A 20,825-nucleotide genomic window follows, 5' to 3' on the forward strand; every position below is an offset into this window, starting at 1 on the left:
ATTGACCGGGGCTGAGCTCCGGAAAACGAAATGTGCACTTTGTTTCGCCGCTGGATTGGGGCTACACATTCAATTGTATTGTTGCGTACAGCGTTACCTTGACTTTCGTCCACTTGGCTTTCGTCGCTTCGCTCTTTCGGGCGTTTTCAACTATCACCACATTTCAAATGTCGCCCAAGCCCTTTCCTCTTGCGTCCGATTTCATTCCGAACTTTCCACGACGTTCGCGCCACGCGCCACCTTTTTCGTTCAGTCTTTGAATAGAAGTCGTTCAGTGAGCATCTCTTATGTGTTTATTCATATATTATTAATACTACACTTCTGTGATTATACTGTAAATAATTCATAGTTATTTTTGTGATAGTATAATACTACAATATTTATTTACGCAAGAATAAAAAAAAATTCAAGGTATCATTGTTTAGTTTTATTTAGTTTATTTTTCTTTGATTTATGTTTATTTAGGTTTCGCACGCATGTTATATAGTTACAGTAGTTATTTGCATGTTAGTTTTTCGCAGACAAAATACATTTGCAAGCTCAATAAAGGCTCTGATTTGACATTCGTCCATGCTCTGGTCCCTAACCAGACGAAAGTGCAAAGTATTCCTCCATGGAGATATGTTTTCGAAGCTGAATGCCAATAAAAGTCTAGGTATGCTCGCCACAAATAGCACGATGTACGTTGTAAGAAGAGTTAGATGATTGACCAAACTTTGCAATTAACTTCCCGAAAAGCTGCCCTGATAATGTCGACACCAAGCCCCCCCCCACCCATCACCTCCCGTCCAGTGGCACATCAATTATAAAAACTTTATAGAAACATGCTGCATTTAAATGATGCTATCCAACACATTAATAATTATCAAACGTAGGAACAAATATTCTGTCATACTAAAGTTTTACTTTCCAGTTTCTATCATGTCCCGGTGCTTTGTTTGATTTGTAGTCGAGGGCCATTCTGTCAGTGGCCAGATGTTAATGACATCACGTGGTATGCAGGTCGTGGGATCGATCCCGAACCCGACACCTGTATATTTGGAGTTTGCATGTTCTCCCCGTGGTCGCGTGGATTTTTCTCAGTGTCCTCCAGTTTTTCAACTCTACAGTCAAAAACGTGGGTTTAGAGTATTTGGCTGCTATAGATTTCCACATGGTAGCCACTTCGTTGAGCTATAATTTGTGCCCAGGTCGCTCCTGAAACAGAGCTATATAGCTCAGCCGGCCTTACCTGGTAAAATATAGCTTAGTATACTTGTGAGTGTATGGTCATGTTAAATGTGTTTGCGATAGTTGACTCAAGGTGATAGCGAGTTGTTTATGGATAGCTTATTTGGAGAGCTTGCCGATTGCTGCCTTTGAACAATACAGCATTTGTGGATGGTTATACAAACCATGCGGATTAAAGGTCTATAAGCCATGGAAGATTTTAGACCCAACACACATGTTGATATGAAGTGCATGCTAAAACTTATTTTAGCCCAAATAATTCAGGCAGAAAATAAACAATCCAGCACAATGGAGGAAGAAAGTTCTGATGGTTGTGACCTCTAATCCATTTCAAAATCAGTTGTTACATCAAAAATATCTAAGCCAGTTAAGTATACGATAATACAGTTCAGTTACTGCAGAAAATGTAAAAAAATATAAAAATGCATGCTTGGAATATAGTTTGACCGAGGCAGGAAGTGAAGCAATTATTTTAAAATGGCACGGTGGATGGCACACCACCTTTCATTAAGCTTTCTAAATGCATCAAAAAGGGAGTCCTGTAAGAGAGGGCCCGGCAAAGTGTTTATAATAATCCTTAACGTACGTGCAAATGTTTTCCTTCAGATTCCGTTCCAATTATGTACACGAACGTCATCGGAATGGAACGGTAAAAAAAACTAAAATAACTTTATCGGCAGCAAAGCTCCAACAAGGCCATGCGGGAGGGCATGTGGCAGTGTGGCACTAGCAAGTGTGGTTCTCTGCGGCGAGTAGTATCTTTAAAACCAATGGCAGTATGCCTTTAAATAAAATGAACGCTAACTGCTTGTGTTCAGAGATTCAGCGGTGAATGAGACCCACCCTGAAACTTGCAGACGTCTCGGAACGGGAAAGGGTTAAAGGGGTGGTTCAGGTAATAAACCCAGTGACTAACATTGCACCCAGCAATACTATAATTAGAAACCCCTCCTAAAGTACAGGAGTAGCCATGTAGTGGCATCTATTCCTGTACTGTTGCTTGAGCAGTTATAGCCATCACAGCACACACTTGAGTAATGTCCCCCAAAACAGCTGTGTGATCAATGCATAATAAAACTCACATTTATTAGACATTCCTGATAACATGAAAACGTTAAAAAGGAGAAAAAAAAATAAAGAGGCACACTCTAAGACAAAGCTTGCAAAAGTACAGCAATGAAATAGCTGTTACACACAATGTCACTACACACAGTGTATAGAAGCACCTCGCGTGCTTTTCAACCTCCATCATCACTGAAGTGACAACATCTTTTAGTTTGATGCCATCAAATTAAAACCAGCAGTCGTGCACGAGAGCTTCCGTCGACAGGTGTGGTAAAGCTTCATGAACACGTTCCAAAAATGACGGGATGGAACATTTATTCGAGTACATCATGTAAACTGTCATGTGCATATTTAAAAAAAAAAAATCTGGCTGTTACAAAGCAAATTTTATTCCGTTCGCTCCTCGTAGGTGACACTGTTGTTAAATAAATCTTTGTGAAAGTTTAACTTTTTATTATTAAATAAATGCCCTGCCTTTTACACTCAAATTAAACAAGGTTGTTGGCTTTATAGTTTATTATTTTCTTAACTACACATTTCAATTGTCAGGACTTTAAACAGCCGTGGCCACAACATTTTGTAAGCAACACTTACATGCATGGCACTTGTCAATGTCTAAGTCATTACTGAATGGAAGGAGTAAATACTGTACATGTACACTTTACAAAATATACCGTTAGAAATGTAGAGCTGTAAAATGTACTGTTTGATATGTAATAAGTTTATTTAGCAAAAAATGTATCACTCCATTATTTAAAAAGTAACCGAGGACAATATTCCATGAAGCATCTTGCCCCACACAGCATTACTCCTACAGATATACTGTACACCTGCACATTTCAAATATTATTGACTATTTATCTGGTCTGCTGCCTATACAATGTGTAAATGTGTTTTTTTGTCGGAGGATGTTTTTGCTCAAGAACTTACGTAAAAAATATTTTCCATGCAGGCTGGAAAATATTGCCCACAAAATCATATTCTGTACTCTTAGTGGACCAACAACTCATCATAGATGGTCCTACCAATTCAAGTTTTTTTTGTAACGTTTACAAAATCAAATGTTGCTTAATTTATTCTACACTAAAATCCTCAAGGCATCATATCACGAAGCTGCTTCCACAGTGACGGTTTCAGATGTTCCACTCAGCTGGTCTGTGCAGGTGATAAGCAGCGATCCATCCCTGTGAATGAATAAAAATAAATTATATTCTGTAAAAAAGGTAAAATGTTCAAGGTACAACCCTTAGAGTACTTGTTCACACAACTTCTGGCACAGAAGGGCCTCCACCAGCCAGTGCCACTAAGAGGGTGTTTTGGCCTACTCTTCCACGCTGGCCAGACTTCTTGCAATAAGTGGAAGCACCTAGATTTTTTTCCCTGCCCCACGCGACATTACGATTGACTGCGGTGTACCCGTTTATTCTGCTAGGAGGGCAGACACCATCAGATGTAAAACCTTTCCGCTTCCAAATGATGCGCCGAGAGACCTAAATGGCAACCACTGGATGGCAAGCCCAGTGTGCTCACCATTACACCTTGGCAGCATTTCTGAGAATCAAATATTCATAACTCATGCAAGTGATATGCTGACATTACATTTAGGCTAAAGTGAACAAAAACTGTACAAATTTCTCATAAAATGAGAAACAATGGTTAGAGATCATAAAACTGAGACAAAATAATTTAGTGGATTGAATCAAAACCCTGAATTGTCAGTTCATCAAATCACTGCCCGTCAAATTGTTAAATGCCTAGTTTTTACTATGATTATCTAGTCAGTCACTATTGTCCACAATCATTCAACCTAATAAAGCCTCGCATTTTAAGTCTAGTCTGCTATTACACCACTGCAGCATCTCTATATACTGCACGTCAGAAATATGTGGTAATTACAGTTAAAACACATTCCTGCGGAGGGAGCTGGTAGGAACGTTGGGTTGTGCTTGGTCAATGGCCAGGGTCAACGGCGGCGTGGTGTATTCCGCAAATATGGCCGACTGTGAGGGCGGGCACAAGCCGGCGTGAGTAGGTTAAACGTTGAATTTTATGAGGGCACCACGGGGTGACCAGCCCCTCCCCACCCAGCCCCACCCCTCCCAGTTTTGGATGCACGACGGACGGACGGACACAATAATCCCCTGTGGGCTGGTGTAACCAGGAGGTTCCTACCAATATTTTGTTTTTGTTGCACAGCTATACGATGGCATGAGAAAGGAAGCACTGTATAATTAATTATATTACCATTACAGCTCTGCAACAAAACAGTTGGTTCATGAGCCAAACACAATCATTTTAAGATTCGATAAATATATTTCAAACAAAACAGTAGGATGTTTTTTTACTGAAACTTCCTCTACTGGCTCAATGGAAAAACTTTGTACATTAATTTTATTCGGGCCTCATAGGAACAGTAACATGTTAAAATTTATATATTCTTGAGAAATGCATTTTAAAAAATCAGGTTCTGTTTCTGAAACTGCAAATGCACAAACCTCTTCATGGTGAACACAGTGGAGATGTCACGCAATCCATTCTCTTGTTGTTGAAGGTCTTTTAACACCAGCTAGACAAATGTAGAATTCAACCAACATATGACAGAGTGAAAGATTCGCAATCAGAATGAATATAATGAGAAAACAACTCAATAATTTACACTGGTATTGCTGCTTGTTTTAAAAAGTATACACAAAATGTTTCCTGTATGACTCACCAAGTCTCAATGCTCTTGTTCAGCACCTTACATTGGAATGCTTGCGCAATTTGTCTTTAAACAGAGTTTTACATGCCGAAGGAAACCAGAATACCCAAAGGAAAATCTGTGCAAACGTGTCCATGAAAACATTCATTGAGATGTTTTCAATGGGTTCATTGGCTGTACACTGCAATTTTATGGCCACATCTCAGCCCAGTAGCTTTGGGAATTATCTATCGCGTGTATTAATGAATTGTTCATTTGATTTAAAAAAATATTCTCAAATTCACTATATGTGAACACCCATGTACAATAAGAAACACCCTGGTACAAATGCAGTGCTCCAAATAGAATACCGATAAACAAATGCATTATTACGGGCACAAAGACTTGCATAGCATTTTAGACTACACCAACATCCCATTCTTTGCGCAGCACTGGTATTGATAGTGGTTAGTGCACTGAGCTATGAACCCGGCAACCTAAGTGCACTTCCTCCCCACAGCAAATATCAGTGGTAACATACTACTCTTCCCTGCCCCTCCTTCACCAACCCACACTGATCAGTTTGAAGTATGGTATAAAAAACTGGATGAATGACACGGCTTGGGGAGGCCTTTAACCATCTAGTGGACTGAGAATGGCTGGAATTTAAATCAGAATGCGGAAAAGCTTGGTCTTTTCCACACTATTCACATGAAAGAAAGCACACGAGTTCCTCGAAGCCAGGGACCCCCCCCCACCCTCACCTGAGCCAGGTGCTCCCCCTCAAACGAGCTGCCTTTCGCAACCCCTTCGTACACATCCACGAGCACAGAGGGCAGCGTGCCGGGGGCCTGGAAGACGTGTTGGCGGCGAGCGGGCAGTGGCGTGCCGACCGGAAACACCACCGTGTAGCAGTCCTGCCCCGCCTCGTCCTGCTCCTGCCACATCACCGTCCAGAAACAGGGTTTCAATACGGACGGCGTGCTGGCCGACCATGTCAATTAAAGAAACTTTTTTTTTTACAAAATATTAAGGGAATGCATTGGCGGTGGTGCGCAAATGGAAGTTACATCGTACGCCGAGAAGATGAACACGCTACACATAGCACCACTCAGTTGAATCACAGATGACTGTGTGAATTCAAACCCAAGATTGTCATCAGTGTCAAGCGCGGTGCTTTTGACCTGCCCAAGCCGCCTGAACACCTTGGGGGGAAAAACTATTAAAGAAGGATTCAAAAACCAAAGGGAGGCTGCAAATGCGTGCGGGTCACCTTAACAAGGATGTCGAGAGAGGCGCATTCAATGGAGAGTGCTTCGGGGTCGAACCGCACCGCATCGCGGCCCAGAAGAATCCCCGCCTCGGCAGCTGCACCCAGAGCGATCACCTCGTCCACGGGGATGCTGCACATGAGCTCAGAGCCCTGGGCCACAGCGGCAAACCAGCAAGGCACGCACATTGTATTTATTATTGTATTTGTACTTTCAGTACGCATAACGATTAAATACAAGTTCTTACATCAGTTCATGATAAAGCAAACTGCCCATAAGAATTTAGAACCATTATCAACTATAATGCTTAAAATGCACATGCTGTCAGTGAGACTAAATGATGTCATATAATTGCTATGGCCTCAATTACTCCAGAAAACATTTTAATGAGAATTTAATGACTAACAGCTATGCATGTCCAACTGCAATGAACGAGTTTGTCAATTCATATGTATTATCAGGAATTAAAATACAATTTTGAAAAAAACAGAATACAATCATCAAGGACTTTTTATCACACGATGTATTTATCACATTTAGAAATGTGCGCTTTGAGTATTTGGCTGCTAGAAATTTTCACACAAGCCACTTCCACTTGTGGCCAGGTCACTTCTGAAAAAATACTATATAGCTCAGTGGGCCTTACCTGGCAAAATAAAAGAATAGCTCAGTTTTAAAATGTAAATAAGTGATTTATCATACTGTCGCGATATCACAGCAACCCCACTGTTGAGCAAGGCGGTGGGTGGGGGGGGCAATTGTTGCGCTGACACGTACCACAAACTGCTCTTGCAACAGCTGCTGAAGTTTGGGAATCCGTGCGGAACCACCGCACAGCACCACCTGAAGCAGACGGACAACCGCCGGATGTTAATCTTATTCAACATCAGCCATCGCGCCCCCATTCATTTTTACTCGATGTGGTTATTTAAGGTTCATGACGTAAAAATTAGGACTCTTTATAAAGTTGTGCTCAATAATAAAGCACATAGCAATACACTCTCCCAGTGATATTATGTTGTGATTCGAGGTTAGATTTTGACTGGAGAAACAATGATTTTTTTTGGGCTTGTACCATCTTATTTGTAAAGCCGGTCTGGCAGGTAATGTGTTTCTCATGTAATATGCGCATCTCATCTGCCTCATGTGTCATCCAATTTTTTCTCGCTTTGTTTGATTTCAATTGTCTCATTTTATCTTGTTTCATTAACATACGCATACATTGGATTTGTAGAAACTGTTACATAATATATTCTTGCATATAAGATAAAATGCATGCATCATAAGCAAAATATATTTTAATTGATGCAATAATTGCATTCCAGTATAAATGTTATTTTCAATAGTCATGTGCCCTTTTAATTTACTTCAAATTTAAATACCTAGCAAATTACATAAAGTACGACTGATCACTCATCTTTTTGCGAGCAAACTTTAAATCTATCTGTTATAAGTCTAACTACAGTCACATTTCATTTTGAGAACAGACTGGCCGCGAAGCCAATCAAAGATCAACATCTTCACATCACGTTTCAACTCAGCTCTGTTCCAGACCTTATTGGCCAAGAAGGAGTTATTCATTGTGAATAACTCCTTCTTGAAGCCACCACTATACACACACACATTAAAATGCAATAATTAATTTGTGCACATTCATTAAATAAAAAAGGTGATTATTTTTTTCCATCATATTTGTAAGCAGAGCTGTAACTATGCACGGTCGAAATAATAAATATATATTCTTTGATTACTTGATTTAAAAAAATTGCGAGCAATTTTAACGTAAATAAAAAAAATACTTTTGCAAACAAGGTTCAAATTACGATTACGATCATAATAACTATAAGTCTGACCGTGCAATAATACACTTACACCAACTTACACTAACTACATCGACATGCATCATTAATAACAAAAAATTCTGACACGGATCGAATTCAGACCCAGTATGCGTACAGGTCAGGTCACAATAATGCGTACAGGTCAGGTCACGGTAGTATTCCAACTAACGGTAGAGCCTGCATGAAATGAATGCAACTGCTCGTGCCTTTTGGAAGTCGCTGGCGGTGAGGTTGATTTGCGTGAGCAGGTCGTGGATGGGCTGTAGAGACTGCTGGAAGAGGGCTGAGCACAGGGAATCGAACCTTGCCCTGCAGGCACAAGGAAAAGTTACCGACAAAGGCTAAATTGTGGACATTCAAACGACACACACAGACTGAATATTTTCCCGAATAAAAATACTAAACAATAGCAAATGTGTAAATATGGGTGTTCAGAACAAACTATTATCGAGAAGCATAAACGCTCCATCTTGTGAGGAAAATGCTCATTTCAGATAACAGCTCTTTTGATTGCATTGAATAAAACTGCTGTTTAATTAACATTTTTCAGGGCAAGCTGCACTTACATTATAATGCTGATATAAAACCAAAACGGAGAACCCATCATACAATGACATTCACAACTTGCTTATCTCCACGTGAAACTCAATGGGCTGTGTCACACCCCCTCACCTCGTGATGTTACATTCAAAGTCCAGCCCGTCGTGCAGCGAGTCAACAAAGCAATTGGAGATGGCCATGGTAGACAGCACGTGCTTGGCCATCTCGGCATGTGTGTGAAGCTTCATCATTGCTCGACTGTTCCCTCGCAGGTCCTGCCGGTGGAATCTGAAACAGCAAAACAAGTGTCACTCTCATCTTCGCTTTCCACCTCTGCTCAACTCACGCACCCCCTCGTCGACATATATGATCAGTTTTCGTATATTTCCAGCGATAAGTCTGTCCTCTTGAAAGCGCGAGACAATTTTCATGCTGGCGAATTGGTGTAGCGTATCAACTTTATCAATTCCCTCAATTTCATTTGTCGCCATTAAGATTACGATTACAATGTGAAGTTCGTGTAATATTAGAAATTGTACTTGATGTCACACCGATTTATAGTGACCCTCTTAATCTAAAAAGACGATTATATACTGTGGCTTTATACCTTATATAGCAGTTTTAATAAATATATTGAGATTAGTGGGAGCCATGTATAGGCTTTGAAAGAAATTATTGTCTACGATTCCATATTATTTCAGTGACGTACTTAACTTTGCACGAGATATTATGTCTATGGCATTGCATTCAAAAGGGGTATTCAATGGGGTTTTCTGCTAGTACCCCATTATAAAAAGTGTTGATAAACGTTCAACAAAACAGGCAAACACATGAGTTACCCTTACTTCTGAAATTCGGCAGCCAGGTATTCTGCTAGCGCGTCCGTGAACTCCTCTCCACCCACAGTGTCGTCCGACACCGATCCCAGAACACGATACAAGCCGCTGTTTACTTCAACTGCTGTCGCATCCGCACACGTACCTCCCAGCTTGTATACAAGCACTTTGCTGTACAGAGCAAAGAGAAAAACATATACAACAGACAAAACCTCAATTAAATGGGACAATACATAACATGCTTCATATTATTGCTATAGGTGCTATTCAGAACTTACTTTCTTACAGAACTGCTAAAGGAAAAGCCTCCACGAGAGGGAGCTCTGGAAAGCTCCCCACGAGGGTATTTGGCATACTCTTCAATTTTTGTAGAGATGAGAGGACACTTTTACTCCACCAGAAGGCCTGCCAATTAAGTAACTGTGACGTACCCATTTCTACTGTTAGCAGCCACACTGCGAGATAGAATTAGCTGGTGACCTCTGAATTGCAAGTCCAGTGTGGTAACCACGACATCACAGTTGCTCTATTATTCATAATCAACGTTTTTGGGTTTAGATCGCGTTATTTATAAATGTGTCGTAACCCTCCACCACCCGACACGGCCAATCAGTAAAAAAGTGTCACGTTGACAAAAGACAAATAGTTCACTGCTTTAGCCCACCGGTGTGTTGAAGCGTGAAACCACAACATTTACAATTTGAGTACGACGTTTCGCTGGTAATTACATCCAGCATCATCAGGCAATTCGCCAGAATGGTGAGGCTCTGCTGTGTCTCCCGTTCTTATTTATTATAATAGCCACATTACATTATAGCAGTGTATCACTAATGAGCTCACAGTCCAGCTTAAGAAGATCCGGATAGGAATTCTCTGAACACACAATACATACCATTTGCTGTGGGAATTTTCCTGCCCAATTCCAAATGCCAAGAGAGCAGCTGCTGGCTCGCTTAATATCCGTAGGACATTGAAGCCTGCCGACTCTGCTGCTTGCCTGTAAAACACGAGGACAAAGGCAGAACGGAGCATCCAATCATTGAACTATAAACATGGATAAACCACAGAGCAAATACTTCGGACTGCATGTACCACATGTGGTAGTCGTACCTGATTTCATCGACCTGCTGTTCTGTAAAATTCAGAGGGGTTGTGATTACAGCATCCTTTGCGTCTGCACCGACTGCAAACAAGGCCGTCTCTGGAAGAATTAAAATAAACGAAAAAATATAAATATATTTCCATGTGTTATAAATACCAATGTACAAAATTAAAAAAATGTGGAGGAAATAAAATATAAACCAAACCTTTCATTTTCTGCAGTATGAGTGTTGCTACTTCATGGCGTGTGATGTGCTTTTTAACGGTGCCATTATTAATCGAAAAAACTGGATAGCCGTCTTTCTCAATAACCTGTAAGGGTAAAAGAAAAATTTGTACGGATATCTTTCATCTGCATTATAAGCCTTATCATTATTAGTACATTCAAAGTTTGAACACATTGTAATGTATCATTTTAGTATATATAAAAACCATTTAAAGAGTATTTTAAATCGAAAGGACAATGTATAATGAAGAAATTGCTTTTCACCATTAATATAAAAAAACAATATATTAAATTACAGAACCAAATAATTTAATAAGCCTTGGCTATTGAAAACAAACTTTCCTGAACATTATGCAGGCAAGATAACAATGGTATAAACTTACTGGGCAACTGCTGCTGGATATGTATTTCTGTACCACATCATCTTCAAACCTAGACATAAAAAACACAATTTGCAAAACAATACACAAAAGGACACCATTCTGATTGAAAAAACTAATGCATTAAAACTGTAAGTGCACCGTTTACCGTTGTGCTTACACTCTAGGGGTGCACCAAACAATTTATGACTAGTCTGTCAAATAGCATATCCCTTAGAAGTATTCTGTGAATAGTATTTTTGAAATGTATATTTCAATGAACGGGTATATCTATGTCACCCTACGTCTCCATCACCCTCCGTCTCTCTCTCCATCTCTCAGTGCAGTGTGTACGCCAACACATTCAGCCATGTTTCATGCCTCAGCTCAATATTATCTACATTCACATAAAATAATCAAGTTAATTTACACAGTTTAAGATTAAATACATGTGTACCCTTTTCTACGGCCTAGAATCCAGAGTGAAACAAATTATCAAAAGCAAAAAAAAATCTGAACATATTTGGTGCACCCCATTTAAAAATAAATATTTAACCTTATCCTTCTCCTCACTTATGGTGCAGAGGATGCGAATTAACACGTTTAAATTGTAGAAAACCCATTTTTGTGACCGAGAAACTTACCTGTGTCCCAAAATTCGTTTTACGCCAACTACTGTGGTAGTTGCATTTCGAATCCTGCCTTGTTTAGCCGCCAGTCCCACAATCTGAAATTGAAATAAAGCAATTTAATTTTCATACTGCCAATTGTTCAGAAAATGTTTATAATATTGTACTCTCAAAAAAACGCACAATTTATTTAGTTTGGAAAAAGTTAATACACTTATCAATAATAATGCATTGCTATTGTTAAACAACGTGTCCTTTAACCTGTGCATCCTAGAATATTTTAAGCAACAAAAAAAAACACCCACACATAAGAAATGGTTCAAAACACATCAATTGCGCACTGACTTTTGCCAACCATTTATAGATGCAAAAGACCCTCTTCTCACCTTTTCACTGTCACGGAAGGCCACCATAGCTGGTGTGACCCGATCACCTGCGTCATTGGCAATGACATCGGCGCGTCCATCCTGCAACACATTTTGGACACATTATAGGATCAATTAAGCAGCTGTCAGTTCAAAACACTGCCAGTACTACAGAGTGCTGACAACAGCAATCATCATGTACCCACTATTTCTAACACTATACCACTCAACAAAATAATATTAATAAGAGCAGACATGTTAAAATACCAACCATATTCATGCCAATCTCAATTTATTAAACAACTTTTAAAGAATATCATTAGAAATATATTCCGATTGTTTACAAAATGTGGTTGTAAAATGCAAGACAGCACTTAAAGGTGACACTAATGTTCGTGCAGATCCTTTTGAAGAACAATGAGGCAAGATTTGTCTCTACCACCGCACTAACATGAATCCGTTCTAGGTTTTATCTTCCAGGGATTAATACAAACTGTGTGTAAATATATTTTTTGCATTAATTTGTTGATTCCATAGTTTTTTCATGGATTTTCCCTACCCTACAAACCATATGCAATCCCTTTTATACTCATTAAAATACTTATTGCAGTTAAATCATCAACGTTAAATCAAATGGGTTAAAATTATATATTGTTATTTGTGAATGTAGGCAATTGGTAGCAGGTTTATATTCTGACCAGTTCATAGAAATATTCTAAACAAACGCCACCCAGAGGAGGCAAGTGATGGGTTGAAATGTAGCAGTACCGATCCTATGATTTGAAAAAGAAAATGAACAGTAGCGTCTCATGCTATCCAGCATGTGGAGAGAGTTAAGATGTTATACACACAAAGTTAAGGATGCTGAAATACACTCCTGCGCGCACACCATGGCACTACACACGTCACCGTATATATGAGCACACTGCAGTCTGAGTAATACAGTTCTCCACTTTAAGTGAGCAGGCTATCATCAGCTTTCAGCTTAGACATGGTGGTAAATGCCTGTAATCTAGTACTCAGCCAGTAGTAATTGATGAATCAAGAAGCAAACTACTACTTACAAAGAATGGCCACAAATTGCAATAGATGACGCGGTTGAAAAAGTATTGCAACCCAATAAAGACTTTCCTTGATATACAAATGAAAAACATAAATAACTTTAGTCTTAATCTAGAATTGAAGTTTTCGTGACTGCAGGGATCCATACTCTTTGGATCTTTCGGTAAAGTCACGTAGGTAGAGAATAAAACAAAATAAATCACTGCTAACAACACCCTGGAAGCTCCTCCGGACCCCAACACGAATCCCAACCGCCAGGCGATCAACTGAGACGAGTGAGATAGAATGGTGACTGGGAAGGAATCCGAGAGCAGGGGGTACCGGAGGGGATCAGGGTCAAGACGTAGGGAAGACCGGGTAGGACTGGAAACACCGCGCGGGCTCGGATATAACAGGGCGGGGGGACCCCGTGTGCTACGGGGAAACCAGGTAGAGGGGTTACAAGTGGGGATCATGGGACACCAACCCACAGAGGAAACCACTGGGGGACCTGGAGAAAGCTGCATTAACCCCGGGGGCCCAAATGGCTTCCAGCGGGGGGCCGAGGTTTCATCCAGTGGTAACCCAGACTCAAGTGAGCACCAGGGGAATCCACGTGGAGTCAAAGAGTGAACGAGAGGGGCCTATGGTGAGATGAGGGGACGACCAGGGAAGACACAGACAGACTAGCAGAGGAAACACACAGACGAGCGGATACTCAGTGTGACCTGGGTGAACACAATGAGTCTATAAATGACTCAATGGCCCGACGGAAGAAAAAAAATATCAGAGGACACTAGGAGACCAACCAACCATTGCGAACCATGGGGAGACACAGGGGCGCCCATTGAGGCTTGGTGAGTCTAGAGAAGGTTAAGAAGGACCACGAGATACCAACTCAAATGAAGGGGACACCCAGGGAGGCTGTGTCTGTCATGAATGAACAGCAAAGCGCGCTGCGGCCCTGAGGCTTGCCCGGGATTTGGTTCCTGTAGGGCGCAGCGCATGCGGCAGGGAACAGCTGCGCTGGTGACTCGGCCCAGCCCAGGCCTCGGTCAGGGTCGCGTTTCTCTTCACTTCACAGACCGCACACCCCGAGGTGGTGAGAGGAGGGGTGGAGGTGAGGTCAGGGGGGGGGGGGGGCAACACGCGCACACAAACAAAACGCGACGTTCGCCGACGTCTCACCTTGTAGATTGCCACACACGCACATGTGCTGCCCAGGTGCACACCGACCGCCGCCATGCTGCCCGCAAACCACGTGGGGGGGTGGGGGGGGGGGGTGCCCGCCGCACTGCCTTGTGGGATAGCCGGCGAAAAGCGACCGCCGCCAGCCAATGGGAGCGAGCGATTCGGTGTAACGAGATTGCGAATAAAAAATTGATGTTTAAATCCGCGCGATGGAATTAATGATGAATTGCGTTAATGTTTTAGGCGCGTGTATGTGTTAACTGTGAGGTTGTGGGAGGGTTTGGGGTGGTGGCTTTGCCCATACAAGCAATACTGGGCAATGGAATCGACGTTGGGGTTGTCTTAACGATTCCTTGCATCGATTAAACGGGAATCGACGTTGGGGTGGTGTTGTTTTTTTAAACGATTCAGATGCTCGATTAACCTGGAATCGATTTGGATCAAGCACCGTCCATTCCTTTGACGCGATTTCCGGATCGAAATCGACGAGTCGGTGATCTACAGCGGACGATTTGTGGATCGAAAAAGCCCAGCCCCACCCGCCCCACCCGCCCCACACTTTAGTCCGCCCCTCGACGCCGATTGGCTGACTTCATATCTATAGACAGCGCCTTCATTAAAGGCGCTTTACACGGGCTATGAGTGGGAGGATAAGCTAAAGGTGATGCGGTGAATATGGATGGGGTATGGGAAGTGAGGTTTTTGCTGGTACGGGGATTACGTCGAGTTCCTAGCGAGTGAGGGGAAGGATGGGGCCAGGGAGGAAGAATTCAGGAAGGATGGGGCTAGGGAGGAAGGATTCATGAAGATGGGGCCAGGGAGGAAGGATTCATGAAGATGGGGGCAGGGAGGAAGGATTCAGGAATGATTGGGCTAGGGAGGAAGGATTCAGGAAGGATGGGGCCAGGGAGGAAGGATTCAGGAAGGATGGGGCTAGGGAGGAAGGATTCAGGAAGGATGGGGCTAGGGAGGAAGGATTCATGAAGATGGGGGCAGGGAGGAAGGATTCAGGAATGATTGGGCTAGGGAGGAAGGATTCAGGAAGGATGGGGGCAGGGAGGAAGGATGAAGGAAGGATTGGGCTAGGGAGGAAGGATTCAGGAAGGATGTGGCCAGGGAGGAAGGATTCAGGAAGGATGTGGCTAGGGAGGAAGGATTCAGGAAGGATGGGGCCAGGGAGGAAGGATTCAGGAAGGATGTGGCTAGGGAGGAAGGATTCAGGAAGGATGTGGCCAGGGAGGAAGGATTCAGGAAGGATGGGGCAGGGAGGAAGGATTCAGGAAGGATGGGGCCAGGGAGGAAGGATTCAGGAAGGATGGGGCAGGGAGGAAGGATTCAGGAAGGATGGGGCCAGGGAGGAAGGATTCAGGAAGGATGGGGCAGGGAGGAAGGATTCAGGAAGGATGGGGCCAGGGAGGAATGATTCAGGAAGGATGGGGCCAGGGAGGAAGGATTCAGGAAGGATGGGGCTAGGGAGGAAGGATTCAGGAAGGATGGGGCCAGGGAGGAAGGATTCAGGAAGGATGGGGCCAGGGAGGAAGGATTCACGAAGGATGGGGCCAGGGAGGAAGGATTCACGAAGGATGGGGCTAGGGAGGAAGGATTCAGGAAGGATGGGGCCAGGGAGGAAGGATTCAGGAAGGATGGGGCCAGGGAGGAAGGATTCAGGAAGGATGGGGCCAGAGAGGAAGGATTCACGAAGGATGGGGCCAGGGAGGAAGGATTCACGAAGGATGGGGCCAGGGAGGAAGGATTCACGAAGGATGGGGCTAGGGAGGAAGGATTCACGAAGGATGGGGCCAGGGAGGAAGGATTCAGGAAGGATGGGGCCAGGGAGGAAGGATTCAGGAAGGATGGGGCCAGGGAGGAAGGATTCAGGAAGGATGTGGCTAGGGAGGAAGGATTCAGGAAGGATGGGGCCAGGGAGGAATGATTCAGGAAGGATGGGGCCAGGGAGGAAGGATTCAGGAAGGATGGGGCTAGGGAGGAAGGATTCAGGAAGGATGGGGCTAGGGAGGAAGGATTCAGGAAGGATGGGGCCAGGGAGGAATGATTCAGGAAGGATGGGGCCAGGGAGGAAGGATTCAGGAAGGATGGGGCTAGGGAGGAAGGATTCAGGAAGGATGGGGCCAGGGAGGAAGGATTCAGGAAGGATGGGGCCAGGGAGGAAGGATTCACGAAGGATGGGGCCAGGGAGGAAGGATTCACGAAGGATGGGGCCAGGGAGGAAGGATTCACGAAGGATGGGGCCAGGGAGGAAGGATTCACGAAGGATGGGGCTAGGGAGGAAGGATTCACGAAGGATGGGGCCAGGGAGGAAGGATTCACGAAGGATGGGGCCAGGGAGGAAGGATTCACGAAGGATGGGGCCAGGGAGGAAGGATTCAGGAAGGATGGGGCCAGGGAGGAATGATTCAGGAAGGATGGGGCCAGGGAGGAAGGATTCAGGAAGGATGGGGCCAGGGAGGAAGGATTCAGGAAGATGGGGGCAGGGAGGAAGGATTCAGGAAGGATGGGGCAAGGGAGGAAGGATTCAGGAAGGATGGGACAGGGAGGAAGGATTCAGGAAGATGGGGGCAGGGAGGAAGGATTCAGGAAGGATGGGACAGGGAGGAAGGATTCAGGAAGATGGGGGCAGGGAGGAAGGATTCAGGAAGGATGGGGCTAGGGAGGAAGGATTCAGGAACGATGGGGCAGGGAGGAAGGATTCAGGAAGGATGGGGGCAGGGAGGAAGGATTCAGGAAGGATGGGGGCAGGGAGGAAGGATTCAGGAAGGATAGGAGCAGGGAGGAAGGATTCAGGAAGGATGGGGCAGGGAGGAATGATTCAGGAAGGATGGGGCAGGGAGGAATGATTCAGGAAGGATGGGGTCAGGGAGGAATGATTCAGGAAGGATGAGGCAGGGAGGAAGGATTCAGGAAGGATGGGGCAGGGAGGAATGATTCAGGAAGGATGGGGCAGGGAGGAAGGATTCAGGAAGGATGGGTTAGGGAGGAATGATTCAGGAAGGATGGGGCAGGGAGGAATGATTCAGGAAGGATGGGGTCAGGGAGGAAGGATTCAGGAAGGATGGGGCAGGAAGGAAGGATTCAGGAAGGATGGGGCAGGGAGGAATGATTCAGGAAGGATGGGGGCAGGGAGGAATGATTCAGGAAGGATGGGGGCAGGGAGGAAGGATTCAGGAATGATGGGGCAGGGAGGAAGGATGGAGGAAGGATGGGTCAGGGAGGAAGGATTCAGGAAGGATGGGGCAGGGAGGAAGGATTCAGGAAGGATGGGTTAGGGAGGAATGATTCAGGAAGGATGGGGCAGGGAGGAATGATTCAGGAAGGATGGGGTCAGGGAGGAAGGATTCAGGAAGGATGGGGCAGGAAGGAAGGATTCAGGAAGGATGGGGGCAGGGAGGAATGATTCAGGAAGGATGGGGGCAGGGAGGAATGATTCAGGAAGGATGGGGCAGGGAGGAATGATTCAGGAAGGATGGGGGCAGGGAGGAATGATTCAGGAAGGATGGGGGCAGGGAGGAATGATTCAGGAAGGATGGGGCAGGGAGGAAGGATTCAGGAAGGATGGGGGCAGGGAGGAAGGATTCAGGAAGGATGGGGCAGGGAGGAAGGATTTAGGAAGGATGAGGGCAGGGAGGAATGATTCAGGAAGGATGGGGGCAGGGAGGAATGATTCAGGAAGGATGGGGCAGGGAGGAAGGATTCAGGAAGGATGGGGCAGGGAGGAATGATTCAGGAAGGGTGGGGGCAGGGAGGAAGGATTCAGGAAGGATGGGGCAGGGAGGAATGATTCAGGAAGGATGGGGGCAGGGAGGAATGATTCAGGAAGGATGGTGCAGGGAGGAATGATTCAGGAAGGATGGGGCAGGGAGGAAGGATTCAGGAAGGATGGGGCAGGGAGGAAGGATTCAGGAAGGATGGGGCAGGGAGGAAGGATTCAGGAAGGATGGGGGCAGGGAGGAAGGATTCAGGAAGGATGGGGCAGGGAGGAATGATTCAGGAAGGATGGGGCAGGGAGGAAGGATGGAGGAAGGATGGGGCAGGGAGGAAGGATTCATGAAGGATGGGGCCGTTTCACGCTCTGTCAAACGAAAAAAACTCCGCAATCTTATATGTTAACGATTTCTGAATGACACGCACAAACATGTTTGTGGGGCACTTAAAATCTAGATTTGGGGGCCTTAAAATAAAAGTTATCGAATTGTCGAGAGCCCACTGAGCTATATCGCTATTTTTCAGAAGCGGCCTGACCACGATTGCTAGCTCAACGAAGTGGCTTATACTGGTAGGAACCTCCTGGTTACACCAGCCCACAGGGGATTATTGTGTCTGTCATACAGGGAGGGGCTGGGTGGGGAGGGAGGGGCTGGGTGGGGAGGGAGGGTGGGGAGGGGCTGGATGGGGTGGGGCTGGGTGGGGAGGGGCTGGTCACCCCGTGGTGCCCTTATAAAACTCAACGTTTAACCTACTCACGCCGGCTTGTGCCCGCCCTCACAGTCGGGCATATTTGCGGAATACACCACGCCGCCGTTGACCCTGGCCATTGACCGAGCAACCCAACGTTCATACCAGCTCCCTCCGCAGGACAATGTGTTATGGAAATGTAATGCAACCAATGCCTCTAACGCACGTTTCAGAACGTGGAGGGGAAAAATCGGAGGACCCGGAAGTGTTGAAGGCGATGGTTTGAATGAAGAAAAAACATGCAAACGCCTTGATTATAATGACTGCAATTTTATTTTGTAATGAATGCGTATTGGCGTGCGGAATAACGTTGCTGAACCATTCTAGATTCAAAGTGATATTTTTGTATATTTATACATTTTTATTTTAAGGCCACATTTATGAACGAATGTGTTGCGTTTTGTTGTTTATTGTGTGCCACTGCAAACGCAGCAGCATCTAAAAAATAATCTCTTATTTTACCAAGGTTATACACACCAGTTAAAAACTGCAGTACACTATACACCTAATTATTACAGTGGCCAATTATATTAGGTAAGCTGAGTGAGGTTGATGTGTCTTTTGATGTTATAAATACAGAACAGCTTAATTATTTTAAAAAAAACGTACTGAATGTGTAGACATTGAATTGTTTTTTGCTGCAGTTAAGGGTTGAGCCACCGGAGGGCGCCTACAAACCGTCTGCTCGAACACATCAGCCGAACCAAATGTGTGCTTTGAACAAGGGTCATTGCCCGAAACGTCTCAGATAATATACAGGGACTCCTCTACTTACAAACATTCGACTTACGAACTTTCAGAGATATCAACAAACCTGTCCGTATATCCAGAATAGATGGCGGTGGTGGCATCTACATCTGCAGAACATGAAGAACCAGTGGCATCTACATCTCCAGGAGATTATACAACTTTTAAAGGCATTTCCCCGTGTTTAGTGTGCATGCCGTACAACATGTTTAGAATCGACAGGAGTAGAGTTGGACTTACGAACAACTCGACTTACGAACAGACTTCTGGAATCTAACTCGTTCGTAAGTAATCCCTGTATACAATTTATTTATTTTCAAGGAAGTATTCGACGAATGTGTTTAGTTTGTGATAATTGTGCTTGTGCACCACTGCCAACGCAGCATCACCACATCATTTATTTACCAAATTTAAGGGATATTTGTCATATTGACTGCCGTTTTGCTGTGGAATTAACTCAAGTATTCACTCGGTCCAGAACCTAACGTAGAAGTGCTCATTGGTCAGCAATGCTCAGGCAAGAGGTCGCTCATTCAGTGCTGCCCATATCGTTTGGAACTCTGCAAATCGTGCTATGAACTCCCTGCACGATTGAAGTCGAGGCCAAAGACCTTCCTCCTCTCGTCTGGTTACGACTGACCGCCTTTCAAAAAAAAAAACGACTGACTGCCTTTCAATTGCATATACATACCCACTGTTTGTCGAGCGTCTTGAGATTCGGTCGCATTTATATGCTATGTACCTGTACCGTAAACCCAAATTGTATCATATGAGGCCACCTCAAATGACAATGACATTGCAGTGACATCTGCATGCACATAATCAGAAGGGTAATCAAGTCTCAACCCTGCCTACATTCTTTCGTCAAGATATGCAAGGTTGTTTTCCAAGGCCATATTGGAATTGGCTGAACATTTCCTGCTTAGTTGTTGGCATAGTCTTTGTTAAAAGACAAACTTAAAATATAGTTATATAAGTGTAATAATAATTTTTCAGGTCGCCACGTGAGGTACATAAATCGGGCCATATCATGGGAAGACGCACATCTCCTGTAACGTGTCTGTGTTGAATCGAGTCGTTTCAGTGGTGTGTACTGTGCACTGGGCTTTGCTCCTCCGTGAGTGATTAGGGATGAGGATGTGACCTACTGGCCCAGATTTTCGTGCTGCTTTGCATGTACGTTGCACTTCTTTTGCACCCTACGCAGCCAACCGTGATAATCGGTAAAGTCAC

At 44.2% G+C, this 20,825-nt stretch overlaps 1 protein-coding gene across 1 annotated transcript; it reads right to left on the minus strand.

Annotated features, from left to right (window-relative positions):
* Nucleotides 1–2,297: 2,297 nt before the first annotated feature.
* On the minus strand, nt 2,298–14,453 carry HSPA14 (heat shock protein family A (Hsp70) member 14). Its single transcript, XM_061562954.1, has 15 exons — nt 14,373–14,453; nt 12,165–12,245; nt 11,794–11,876; nt 11,174–11,222; nt 10,771–10,876; nt 10,574–10,664; nt 10,356–10,460; nt 9,473–9,634; nt 8,760–8,915; nt 8,294–8,396; nt 7,024–7,089; nt 6,249–6,398; nt 5,740–5,913; nt 4,791–4,861; nt 2,298–3,479 (listed from the first exon to the last, which is right to left on the minus strand). Exons 1-15 carry the CDS (start codon nt 14,427–14,429, stop codon nt 3,401–3,403), a joined length of 1,533 nt encoding a protein of 510 aa, XP_061418938.1. The 5' UTR covers nt 14,430–14,453; the 3' UTR covers nt 2,298–3,400.
* Between the last annotated feature and the right edge of the window lie 6,372 nt (nt 14,454–20,825).

This window comes from Lethenteron reissneri, chromosome 30, assembly GCF_015708825.2.
Source record: "Lethenteron reissneri isolate LAM-NWPU_2019-01 chromosome 30, ASM1570882v1, whole genome shotgun sequence".
NCBI lineage: Eukaryota > Metazoa > Chordata > Hyperoartia > Petromyzontiformes > Petromyzontidae > Lethenteron > Lethenteron reissneri.